This window comes from Megascapheus bottae, chromosome 2, assembly GCF_031878675.1.
Source record: "Megascapheus bottae isolate mThoBot1 chromosome 2, mThoBot2.hap1, whole genome shotgun sequence".
Taxonomy (NCBI): Eukaryota; Metazoa; Chordata; class Mammalia; order Rodentia; family Geomyidae; genus Megascapheus; species Megascapheus bottae.
Window position 1 is genome coordinate 2,267,131 of NC_143510.1, and position 13,355 is coordinate 2,280,485.

Sequence of the window (13,355 nt, forward strand, 5' to 3'; positions counted from 1 at the left end):
GGCTTTTTGCTGCTTAATTAGAAATACAAATCTTATGGTCTTTCCTGCTTGAGCTGGCTTAAAATTCCAATCCTCAGATCTAAGCCTCTTGACTAGCTAGGATTACAAGAGTGAGCCACCAATGTCTAGTTTTTTTGTTTGTTTTGTTTTGTTTTGTTTTTTTGTTGAAACAGTCAACCCCTTCTTTATCTATCATTGATGTTGCCTCTACTTTTACTGATCTTTGTTGCTTCTGGTCTATCCTGCTTGAATACTTCAGTAAGAAAGAACAGTTTTGGGGCTGAGAAGGTGGCTTGCCTAACATGCATAAAGCCCTGGATTCCATTTCTCAGAACCACGTAAACAAAGTCAGAAGTGGGGATTTGGTTCAAGTGCTAGTCTCAAGCAAATGAAGCTCAGGAATAGTGCCCAGGCCCTGAGCTCAAGCCCCAGGATTGACAACAACAACAGTCTGCTTTCATAAGTTTGTGTGTGAAGGGGGGTCAGGCAGTATGGGGGCTTGAACTCAGGACCTCTCATCTGGGATTTGAGGGCTTGGAGCTTGCTAAACAGCCATACCCTCAGCCCTTTATGACTTTATATGCAAATCTTGGAACCCAGTGTAATGAAATTGCATCTACAGACGTTTGAGTTAGTAAATTACTCATTCTGAGGTAAATAGCAACACATCACAGTAGAGAAATGTAAGGTTTCTATTTGCCCACATGTAAGAATGTTTTGGTTTCAGTAGTAATCATCATCAACAGGTATAAACCACAGTAGGCTGGTAACTCACACCTGTAATCCAGGCTATTCAGGAGGCTTAAGATCGGAGGATCCAGGTTCAAAGTTAGCCTGAGTAGACAAAGCTGAGACTCATCTCTCATTAAGGAGCAGAATGGCAGAATTGGAGGGTGTGGCCCAAGTCAGAAAGCCAGCTTTCAGTGAAAAAGCTAAGGGAGAGGTGCAAGGCCCTGAGTTCAGGTCTCAGTACCAACACACACACACACACACACACACACCTCTGAGGGTTGTAAATGTCAAACACTGGTTTCAATTTATAAAATATACCATTTTAGATGCAAGAACCATCTTGTCAAATAGCCTCTGACATCATCTGTGCTGCTAGGTGAAGAATCACCAGTAGATATCATAAAGTAAAATTATTCCACTTAGTGGTAACAGTGCTTGGTAATTGCGTTCATTAATCAAGTTAGGTTAATATATGATCTAACTGCATATGAATGTCATGAAGGCTATTTTACTGAAACCTGTGTGTGTGTGTGTGTGTGTGTTGGTACTAAAGCTTGAACAAAGGTCTAGGATCTCTCCCTTACAGTTTTCATTCAAGCCTGGTGCTCTTCCACGGCAGCCATAGCTCCATTTCTGGCTTTCTGGTGGTTCATGTAGATGAGTCCTACAGCCTTGCCAGGAGCAGTGGCTCACATCTCCAGTCCTAGCTACTAGAGGCTAAGATCTGAGGATTAAGGTTCAAAGCCAGCCCGGCATCAAAGTCCATGAGACTCTAATCTCCAGTGAACCATAGCAAACCAGAAGTGTCTTTGTGGTTCAAGGGATAGGGTGGTAGCCTTGAGCTGAAGAGATCAGAGACAGTGCCCAAGCCCAGAGTCCAAGCCCCATGACCAAAAAAAAAAGAGTCTTACAGTCTTTCTTGCCCAGGCTGGGTCCTCAGATTCAGCTTCCTGAGTAGCTAGGATTATAGCTTTGAGCCACTGGTGCCCAGAAAAGGTCAGATTTCAATGGTGAAGATGAATCCGTGGCTGGGGGTGTGGCCTAGTGGAAGAGTATTGCCTAGGATGAAGCCCTGGGTTTGATTCCTCATTACCACATACACAGAAAACCAGAAGCGGTGCTGTGGCTCTAGTGGTAAAATGCCAGCCTTGAGCAAAAGAAGTTCAGGGGCAGTGCCTGGGTCCTGAGTTCAAGCCGAAGTACTAGCCAAAAAAAATAAAAAGAGATAAATCCTTTCATCCCTCCAACAAAAACCTTTCAGTGGCTTTTTCCTCTTCTTGGTGTATCAAATCCACAGTCACTTCAGCAACTTCTAGCTGTGGACACTGATACATGTGACATTGTGACTCACTTAACCTCCTGCTTTGTCCCTCGCTGGGCCCTCCCTCATGCAAATCCACTGCATACCCAAAGACTAAAGTATGCAGACATAATATGTGCACAGGAACTTTCATGAAGTCATTGACAAGAAGGAAAGACTGGGCTGGGAATGTGCCTTAGTGGTAGAGTGCTTGCCTAGCAGGCATGAAGCCCTGGGTTCTGTTCCTTAGTACCACATACACAGAAAAAAAGCTGAAAGTAGTACTGTGGCTCAAACGGTAGAGTGCAAGCCTTGAGCACAAGAGGCTCAGGGACAGCACACAGGCCCTGAGTTCAAGCCCCAGGAGTCGGGGGCAGGAGGGGGAAGGAAAGACTATTGCTTTCAAAGAAAAAGAAACCTATGTCTCCTTCTATGAGTCTGCATGTGATCTGACCACCAGGAGAGACCCAACTCTTGTCTAAATAAGAGGTGGTGGCACATACACCTAGGCTGGCATTCGACCTCAATCCTCAGACCTCAGCCTCCTGAGTGGCTGGGATTCCAGGCCTGAGCTACCCGGCTGAGAGTGGTATTTTTAAATGCTCATTTCAGCTGCCAGAAAAGAGAAAGTACTTAATAAATCTGTCTGTGATCTGCTGTTTTCTGTGGCCCACACAGAGAAAGATTTTTGTAACAGATGTGGTGGCTGAAGACATATTTGAATAAATTCTCCTGTTTGTGGAGTTATTTCTGTAGTCATATTATAACCTTTCATTTTTTTTCTCTTTTCTCTTTTTCTTTTGCCAACATTGGGCTTGAACTCAGGGCCTGGGTGCTGTCTCTAAGATTTTCTTTTTTCTCTCAAGGATAGTACTCTGTCACTTGAGGCACAGCTCTACTTCTGGCTTTTTGGTGCTTGATTGGAGGTAAGAGTCTCAAGGCCTGAGCTGGGAGTGTGGCCCAGTGGTAGAGTGCTTGCCTATCATGCACAAAGACCCGAGTTCCAATCCTTGGTACCACATACATAGAAAAAGCCAGAAATGGTGCTATGGCTCAAGGGGTAAAGCACTAGGCCTTGAGAAAGCCCAAGGATAGTGCTCAGGACCTAAGTTCAAGTCCGAGGACTAGCAAAAAAAAATGTCTCAAAGTCTCAAAACCTTTCCTGCCTCAGCTGGCTTTGAACTCTGATCCTCAGATCCCATCCTCTTGAGTAACTAAGATTGCAGGTGTGAACCACCAGTGCCTCACTCAACTTGTTTTGAAATTTCTTCTACATACAGTGTGGATAAGGCGGGGCTTTTTGCCTTTTTTTTTAAATTAAGTGCAGACTTTCCCCCAGCTGCACTCCAGCATCCACTCTCATTTCACTGGATTGTTGAAAGGCATCAGCAACCATTTGCACTCATTATTACCCTAGGGCCTTTCAAACTGTTACTCAGATGCAGCCAAGCCTGTATTCACCATCTGTGCATGATAAAACCAGAAGGTGAAGAGAGTGAATCTAATTAATATGCAAAATGGAGGATTTCAGCTGTCCAGCTATGGAGATTAAAATTCAGCCTTGGTAGGCTGAGGGTTTCAGCTGTTTTTGGTGTTTTTAAATAAAAACCTTAATTTTAGCATTCTCAGAGAGAGAACTAGAACTCTCTTATAAATGGAAACAGGAATATCTCAAAGTTTTATTTATTTATTTGTGCCAGTCCTGGGGCTTGAACTTAGGGTCTGGGCTGCTCCTGAGTTTGTTTTGTGCAAAGTTAGCACTCTCCCACTTGATCCACAGCTCCACTTCTGGCTTTTTGGTAGTTTATTGGAGATAAGTCTGGTGGACTTTCCTGCCCAGGCTGGCTTCAAATCATGATCCTCAGATCTCAGACTTCTGAGGAGCTACGATTACAGGTGTGAGCCACTGGCACCCAGATCAACGTATGATCTTTAATAGATGTGTGATATAAAAAAAAGTAAACTGCAGAGGAAAGCAGGGTTTCATACAATAGCAAAACAACTGTACATTTACTTTGTGTATATATTTGTTTGTACCTTAGAAGTCTTTTTGGTGGGGGGATTTTAGGAATGAGCCAGCAGTGCCTGGCACAAATCCTGGCACATCTGAGAGGCTTTGGTTTGCAGTGACTTCTTCACAATTGCTCTTGTGACACGCATTCATTTATGCAGTCATTAGGACTTATAAGTAAAAGATACTAAGATAGAGATACCTCTTGCTTGCTAATTTTGAAACATTTCTGTACTATTAAGGTGTGGCATAACTGTGCACACATACTTTTCTGCCCCATTAATACCTAGCATTGCCCATAATTAGTTTAGACCTAGCACACAATGACTGAAGTGTTGTTAATATCTTCAGACTCCCCCAAATCCGATCTTTAACACAACTGACCGAGTCCCTCGTGTGCTAAAAGATCTCCTTGGCAAATCATTGCACTCCATACCGCTGAGTGGTCACTGCACCCAGGCAAGTGATGGCAAACTGTAATAACAAGTGAAAACACATTAGTGAAATCAATATTCAGCCAAGACCCAGGCTCCATTACCGACACGTCAATATGACCAATTCCTTTCTTCAGTCCTGACATCAGACTGTACCTTTCCCTCATCCCGAGGACACAATAATTCTGCTTCCCGTAACTGCTGGATATTTTCCCTTGTCATTACTCTGATCTCATTTATTTATTTATTTGTTTTTTGTGGGTCATGGCAACTGTAGGCCTGGGCGCGGTCCCTGAGCTCTTCAGCTCAAGGCTACCACCCTACCCCTTGGAGATAAGAGTCTCAGGTCCTTTTGTGCCCAGGCTGGCTTTGAACCTTGATCCTCAGATCTCAGCCTCCAGAGTAGCTAGGATTACAGATGTGAGTCACCACACCTGGCTCCTGAACTCTTTGAGCCACAGTACCACTTCCAGTTTTCTGGAGATAAGAGTCTCATGGACTTTCCTGCCTCTGACTGGCTTTGAACCTTGATCCTCAGAATTCAACCTCCTGAATACCTAGGATCACAGCTGTGAACCACTGATGCCTTGTACAAAGTGACATTTTTCTTTATTTTCCTGCATATTTTATTATTTATATATGTATATTTGTGTGTGTGTGTGTGTGTGTGTGTGCCTTGAGTGAAAAAGCTAAGTGAGAGTGCAAGATGCTGAGATCAGGCTCCAGGATAGCACGTGCGCGCACACACACACACACACACACACACACACACACAGTAATAAAGTTAAATTGTTGGGATTTATGAATAGGTTTGTTGAAATAGCCTGTTTTAATTTTCTGATAATTGATAGAATTTATACCAGTGGTATCGATTTTCTACTAAAAAAATCTCATTCATGCACTTCACAATAATTTCTTTGCACAATGTAAACTGTAGATAGATTAGGATATATGGTTTAAAACTGAAAGACTAGGTCTGGGAATGTGGCTTAGTGGTAGAGTGCTTGTCTAGCATGTGTGAAGTCCTGGATTTGAATCATTAATACCACATCAACAGAAAAAGCCAGAAGAAACACTGGCTCAAGCAGTAGAGTGCTAGTAGTGAGCCAAAAGAAGCTTAGGGACAGTGCCCAGGCTCTGAGTTCAAGCCCCAAGACTGGCAAAACAAAACAAAACAAACAACAACGAAAAATCCCTTCCCCAAACGCTGAAAGGCTAGCCTGGTTTCTCAGGAAGCTGAGATCTGAGGATCATAGCTTGAAGTCAGATCAGGCAGTATAGTCTGTGAGACTCTTTTTTTTTTCTGTCAGTTGTGGGCTTGAACTCTGGGCCTGGGCACTGTTCCTGAGCTCTTCAGGTCAAGGCTAGTGCTCTACCACTTGAGCCACAGAGCCACTCCCAGTTTTCTGGTGGTTAATTGGAGATAAGAGTCTCTCGGACGGGCTGGGAGTTTGGCCTAGTGGTTAAAGTGCTTGCCTAGCATGCACAAAGACCCGGGTTCCATTCCTTGGTACCACATACATACAAAAAAGCCGGAAGTGGTGCTGAGGCTCAAGTGGTAGAGCTCTAGCCTTGAGAAAGTCCAAGGACAGTGCTCAGGCCCTGAGCTCAAGCCCAAGACTGGCAAAAAAAAAAAAAGAGTCTCTCGGACGTCCTTGCCACAGATGGCTTTGAACCATGATCCCCAGATCTCAGCCTCCTGAGTGGCTAGGATTACAGGCGTGATCCATTGGCATCCAGCTCAAATTCTTATTCTTATTAATTGTTATTATTATTTTATATGCTGGTACCAGGGTATGGACTCAGGGCTTGGGATTTTTTTTATTCCAGGCTAACATTATTACCACATCTGGCCTTTTGTTGGTTAATTAAAGGTAGGAATTGCATGGTCTTTCAGGCTGGCTTCTAACCAGGATCCTCAGCTCTCAGCCTCTTGAGGAGCTAGGGTTACAGGTATAAGCTACCTACACCATAAGAGTAGTGGAACTGTTGAGTAATAAATGAGGGTAGGGGTGTAGTTAGCTGGCCCTGTCTTGCCTTTGCTTTGACAAAAGGAAGTCTCTGGGGAAAGATTCAAGAGGGACCATCCTAGAATGGGTAGAGCCTTCCTGGAGCAGCTGAAATTCTTATCAGAGATCAGGGAACTTCATTAAAGATGAATTAGGAACTGGTCATGATTGTACGTGCCTGGAACTCCAGTGATTGAATTCTGCTGGCCAAGGTGGGAAGATTTTGAGTTCCAGGTCAGCCTGGGCCGTATAGTCTAACCCTGCCACACACAAAAATGAGGGTAACTCCTTTCCTCTGAATGGAAATTATATCATTATTCTCTTTGCAGCTTTTTCTTAGACTTACTTCATTTTTGAGGTGTTTTAATCTCATCACCACACACAGACACAGATGCAAACACATACAGAGTGTACTGGCTTTCAGAATTTGAATATTTGTTTAACCCTACTCCTTAATATCCTCTCTCTCTCTCTCTCTCTCTCTCTCTCTCTCTCTCTCTCTCTCTCTCTCTCTCTCTGTCGTCAGTCATGGGGCTTGAACTATGGGCCTGGGCACTGTTCCTGAGCTCTTTTGTTTCAGGCGTCACCCTACCACTTGACCCATGGTTCCACTTCCAGCTTATTTTATAGTTAATTGGAAATAGGAGTTGCACAGACTTTCCTGCCTGGGCTGGCTTTGAACCACAATCCTCAGATCTCAACCTCCTGTGTAGCTAGGATTATAGATGTGAGCCACCAGCAGTGGGCTCAGGTATACACATTTTCCACAAGAATGAGCAGATCACTGATTTTATCATTTAAAATGACAATAGAGATCATCTAGGCAGGTGATTCTCAACCACAAAGATGTTTGCTGGTTTTCTGCAGTTGTTGCAACTGATGTTGCTGCCGCTGGAATGTTGCTAAACAGCTAAGAATGTGAAGATACCATATGCACTCAACTCCTACACCCAATACTTCCAAGCTGAAGAAAGACCCTGTTCTAGAACAGACCAATTATCTTTCAGATAAACTGAGAGTTTCATTGATCATCCTCCATCTAGAAAAGTTTCAATAGATTTACTCAAATTCATTGATTTGGGGCTTGAACTCAGGGCCTGGGAGCTATCCCTAAGCTTTTACGCTCAAGGCTAGCATTCTGCCTCTTGAACCACAGCTCCACTTCTGGCTTTTTGGTGAATAATTAGAGGTACTAGTCTCCTGCCTGGGCTGGTTTTGAACCACGATCCATTTGAGTAGTTAGGATAACAGATGTGAGATCCAGGTACCTGGCCCTCTGCAGTTTTCTTCAAAACTAGATTTTTTTTTTTTTGGCCTACTTACTTGCAAGAAATATTTGCCTGGATAAATGAATGGGAACTTTTTAGGGTTCTCTTAGTCCATAACTGGTTTCCTTCTAAGATTTCCACAAAGTACTTTTTTCCCCCAGTCCTGGGGCTTGATCTCAGGTCCTGAGCACGGTCCTTGGACTTTCTCAAGGCTAGAGTTCTACCACTTGAGCCACAGCTCCACTTCCAGCTTTTTCTATGTATGTGATACCCAGGAATCGAACCCTGATCTTCATGCATGCCAGGCAAGCACTCTATCACTAGACCAAACTCTGTCCATCCCAGAAAGTACTTCTGGATTAGAAGAAAATAATGAGAATCTGGACACTGGTGGCTCACACCTGTAACCTTAGCTACTCAGGAGGCTGAGATCTGAGGATCATAGTTCAAAGTCAGCCTAGGCAAGAAAGTCCATGAGACTCTTACTTCCAATTAACTAGCAAAAAGTCAGAGGTAGAGCTGCGACTCAAATGGTAGATCACTAGCTTGAGCAAAAACAATCTCAGGATCAGTGCCCAGACCCTGAGTTCAAGCCCCAGCCATCCCCTCATGCAATGAAAATCAATAAAAATATTTTTCTGCATCTCATATAGTTTCTAAAATAGCCTTCCCATAATAATCTTGAACATATTTTCATCTTTTTTTTAATAGCAGAAATGAAACACATCATCACATTTTTTCTTTTTGGGAAGTTCTTTGTTTCCTCTGTGAGTTTATAGGCCATCTTTGTGTTCTGGGAATTTTATCACTCTGTTTTGCAAATAGTTTTGCCTTCTTTACTTCTTTTATTTTTTTTCCATGTGTTGTTTCCTTACAAAAATATAACTACACTGTTGTTTTCTTGCTAGTTGATTCTTTTAATTTTCTTTTCTTTTTTTAGTGGTTCTTGAATTGAGGGTCCTTACCTTGAGATTGCTTATTTAGAGCTGGCACTATATAACTTGAACTGTGCCTCTATACTGTGCTTTATACTGGTTACTTCGAGATAAGAATCTCATGTCCTGCCTGGGCTGGATTTGAACCATGATACTCGGATTTCAGCTCCCTGAGTAGCTAGATCATAGGCATGAGCAACCAGTGCCCGATTTCATCATTCCTTTAAGGCCACTGAAATGTCAATGTCTTTTTGTGGGGGGGGGGAGGCGGGGGATGGCCTGCCTCTGTAGAAGCTACAGCCTGGGGATGAAGCTGCTCATTTATAATGAGGTCTGATGTACTTCCCACCAATTCCATGAATGATTGTCAGTTTCAGCCTACTGGTAGAGTGCTTGCCTAACACACACAAAGACCCCAGTTTGATTGCTTGGAACCACATACATAGAAAAAGCTGGAAGTGGTGCTGAGGCTCAAGTGGTAGAGCTCTAGCCTTGAGAAAGTCCAAGGACAGTGCTCAAGCTCTGAGTTCAAGCCCAGGGACTGGCAAAAAAAAAAGTGCTTGTAAGAAAAAAGAATATCAGTTTCTTGATGAAGAATATCTTACCAAGTTAGAAGCATTGCCTTATTGATATATTTACAGCCACTCTATATTAATTATCGAACCTGACAGAAAAAAAGTTGATCCCTTCTTAAAATAGGTAAGACACATTTCGAGCTAAATAGTTTGTTTTCTTCTGACCAAATGTTTAAAAAAAACCAAATGACTTGATGGATGAAATACTAAAGGACTCTTAAGTTTTGCTTTTTCTTTTTTATGTGCCAGTGCTTGGACTTAAATTCAGGGCCTGGGACTGGCCCTAAAGTTTTCTGCTCAAGGTTAGTGCTCTACCACTTGAGTCACAGCTCCATTTTTGGCTTTTTGGTGGTTCATTGGAAATAAGAGTAACATAGCCTTTCTTGTGCTAGCTAACTTTGAACTGTGATCCTCAGATTTCAGCTTCCTTAGTAGCTAGGATTACAGGCATGATCTATGAATGCCTGTCTAAAGGTAACTGAAAAAAGCTTTAAACTAAAAAAAAAAATTACATTTTAGGGGCTGGGAGTGTAGCTTAGTGGTAGAGTGCTTACCTAGCACGCAGGAAGCCCTGGGTTTGATTCTCAGTACCACATAAGCAGAAAAAACTGGAAGTAGCACTGAAGCTCCAATGGTAGAGCCCTAGCCTTGAGCAGGAGAAGCTCAGGGACAGTGCCCAGGTCCTGAGTTTAAGCCTCTGGAGTGGCCAAAAAAAAAAAAAAGAAAGAAAGAAATGTATTTATAAATTGACACATTGAATTGAGAAATCCTTTGTACAAGTACTTAAATGTAAGTTTAAAAGATGAAATAAAAGAGCCAGGAACCCATGGTTTACACCTGTAATCTTAGCTACTGAGGAGACCTGAGGATCTCAGTTTGAAGCCATCTTGGACAGATGAATCCATGAGATTCTGATCTCCAATTCACCAGCAAAAAAAGCCAAAAGCAGAAGGGTGGTTCAAATAGTAGGGGCAGCTGTGATCAAAAAACTCAGGGAGGGCCACGAGTTTGACCTAGTGGTAGAGTGCTTGCCTAGCATGCACGAAGAACTGGGTTTGATTCCTCGGTACCACATCCATAGAAAAAAGACGGAAGTGGTGCTGAGGCTCAAGTGGTAGAGCTCTAGCCTTGAGAAAGTCCAAGGACAGTGCCCAGGCCCTGAGTTCAAGCCCCAGTGCTGCTACTCTCTACCCCCATACACATAAGAATGAAAAAGAAAAGTCAAGTAGTTCATGCTACTAATTCTAGCTACCCGGGAAGCTGAGATCTGAGGATCGTGGTTCAAAGCCAGCCTCAGCTGGGAAGTCCATGTGACTCTTATCTCCCATTAACCACCATAAAATCAGAAATTGGGGCTGTGATTACAAAGTGGTAAAGTGCTAGCCTTGAGCAGAAGAATTCAGGGACAGCATCCAAGCCCTGAGTTTAAGTCCCAGGACTTGAAAAAAAAAATGATTTCCCATGTCTGTTTGTAGTTTTGGGGTGCCCTTCACCGTCCCCTCTTTCTTCCCAAACACTGCAGGCATTTGGGCAGTCATACTCCATCCACCGGAAAGTGGCTGAGGATGGAGAAAGCCGAGAAGAGACACTATTGCAGGAGTCGGCCTCGAAGGAAGCCTACTACTTGGGCAAGATCTTGGAGATGCAGAATGAGCTGAAGCAGAGCCGGGCTGTGGTCACCAACGTCCAGGCGGAGAACGAGAGGCTCACGGCCCTTGTGCAGGATCTGAAGGAGGTGAGAGGAACAGGTCCAGTTGCCTGCATGGGGACTGAAGGAGGTCATGTGTTTTCCCTAGGAAACAGGAGTGCAGGAAGTCCTGACTTTCTTGCCTTTCCAGAGAAATGATGATTTATTTTTATTTTTATTTTTGCTGTGAGGAGTCTCTGTCTCTCTCATTTCAGAAGGGAATGGGGTGGCTCTGGGCTTTGAATTTACCACCTGGGTGCTGCACCTGAGCTTTTTTTGCTTCTTTTTTTTAGTGCTCTACCACTTGAGCCACAGGGCCTCTTCCAGCTTTTTGGCACTTCATTGTAGACAAGAGTCTTACAGACTTTGCTGCCTGGACTGGCTTCAAATCGCAATTCTCAGATCTCAGCCTCCTGAGTAGCTAGGATTACAGGCTTAAGCCATTGGTTTAAAAAAAAATTCTAAACTACGTTTTTATGGAACGGTGCCAGTGGTTTATGCCTAGCTACTTAGGAGGCTGAGATTCTGAGGATCCCAGTTCAAGATTCTAGTCCGGACAGACAAATCTGAGGGACTTTTATCTCCAATTGACCAGCGAAAGGCTGTAAGTAGAGCTGTGGCTCAAGTGGTAGAGTGCTAGCCTGTAGGAGAAAAGTTAAGCAAGAGCACAAGGCCCTGAGTTCAAATCCTGCCTTGGACACACACACACACAAAATAAAGCTTCTTTGAATTTTGTACGTGAAAACTGGCCTTGCTAGTTTTGCCAAGGGTTTAAACTGTACAAGGATCCTAAGTCATTATCTTCCTGTTACCTGACTTAATACCAAATTGAGAAGACACTGCAATCTTCTGCCATGGAGTGGTGTAAAGTCAGAGTGTTAACGCATGAGTCTTCTCCCTTGGGAACAACTCTGAGAAGGTTCTAGAAGTGTCGTAATGTTTCCAGTAATGTCTTCTGGTTAAAGAAAAGGCAGCAAATTATAACTTGGATGAATTAAGTCTACTCCCATTGATACTGGGGTTTGAACTCAGGGCTTTGCACTCTGCTTGGCTTCTTCCCTCAAAGCTGGTGCTCAACCAGTTGAAGCCACACCATCATTGCCAGCATTTTGTTAATGAGAGATGAGTCTTCTGGACTTTCCTGCCCACGCTGACTGTAAACTATGGTCCTCAGATCTCAGTTTCCTCAATTAGGATTGTAGGAATTATAGGTGTGAGCCATAAACTGCGGCTTTTTGGTAGACCTGGGGTTTGGACTCAGTTCATGTTCTGGTTACACAGGCACTCTACCACCTGTACCACACTTTCCGCCCATTTTCATCTTTCTTGTTGTATATATGTGTGTGTTTTTTAAATCATTTCCAGATTTACTTGTAAACTCAGTGTTGTTTTTGAAATCTGTATGTTGACTGACATGTGGTGGTCAAAAAGAGAAGGTAGAGCTTAGACAAATCTTGACATTATGGTCCACACAAGGTGGACAAAGAGCCAGGCGCCAGTGGCTCACACCTGTAGTCCTAACTACTCAGGAGGCTGAGATCTGAGTGAGAATTGCTGTTTAAAGCCAGCCTGGGCTGAAACTCTTATCTCAAATTAACCACTAGAAAACCAGAATTGGCGCTGTGGTTCAAGGGGTAGGGCTGTCGCCTTGAGCTGAAGAGCTCTGGGACAATGCCTAGGGCCAGAGGTCAAGCTCATGACTGACCCCCCCCCCAAAAAAAAATGCCATGTTGTTCTAGCCCTTTGCGCTTGAGAACAAGGACTTCCCTCCATTCAGAAGATGCAGAAGGAGAAGCAATTTTCCTCTGTCTCTGTTGGGTGAGGCTGCAGTCTCCATCCAGAGGACACAGGAAAGGCACCATCTTGGCCACCGAGCCTAGCTTCTAGCCTCCAGAGCTGTGAGGAATGCAGTTGTCTTCTTCTTTCTTCTTCCTTTTTGTGTGTGTCATGGGGCTTGAACTCTTCAGCTCAAGGCTACCGCCCTACCCCTGTAGCCAAGCCCCACTTCCCCTTTTCTAGAGGTTAAATTGGAGATAAGAAGTCTCAGGTCCTTTTGTGCCCGAACTAGCTGGTCATATCAGCTACAAAGGAAGCATAAATAACAGAATGACGGTCCAAGTCAGCCCAGGTGGAAAGCGAGACATGATTAGAAAAGTAAGGAAAGCCTAAAAGGGCTGGAGGTATGGTCTACGTGGTGGAGCACTCACCTAGCAAGGCAAGCCTGGGGCGGACAAAGACTAATGTGTGGTCCTATGCAGCACAACCCTAGCTGCAATCCTAGCTACTCAGGAAGCTCAGTTCTTAGGCTCGCAGTTGGAAGCCAGCTTGGCCAGGAAAGTCTGCGAGGCTCTGATCTCCAGTGAAGCAGTGGGAAAGCCAGAAGTAGAGCTGTAGGCTCCTATTG

At 43.8% G+C, this 13,355-nt stretch overlaps 1 protein-coding gene across 6 annotated transcripts in view; it reads left to right on the forward strand.

The window, feature by feature from the left end:
• The window catches only part of Bicd1 (BICD cargo adaptor 1), an 81,849-nt gene that overhangs the window by 12,850 nt on the left and 55,644 nt on the right, over positions 1-13,355 (forward strand). For all 6 annotated transcript variants that reach the window (XM_090319455.1, XM_090319463.1, XM_090319473.1 and 3 more), the window contains exon 2: positions 10,787-10,999. In XM_090319455.1, the coding sequence (XP_090175581.1) occupies positions 10,787-10,999 (213 nt within the window). The remainder of the gene's footprint in view (positions 1-10,786; positions 11,000-13,355) is intronic.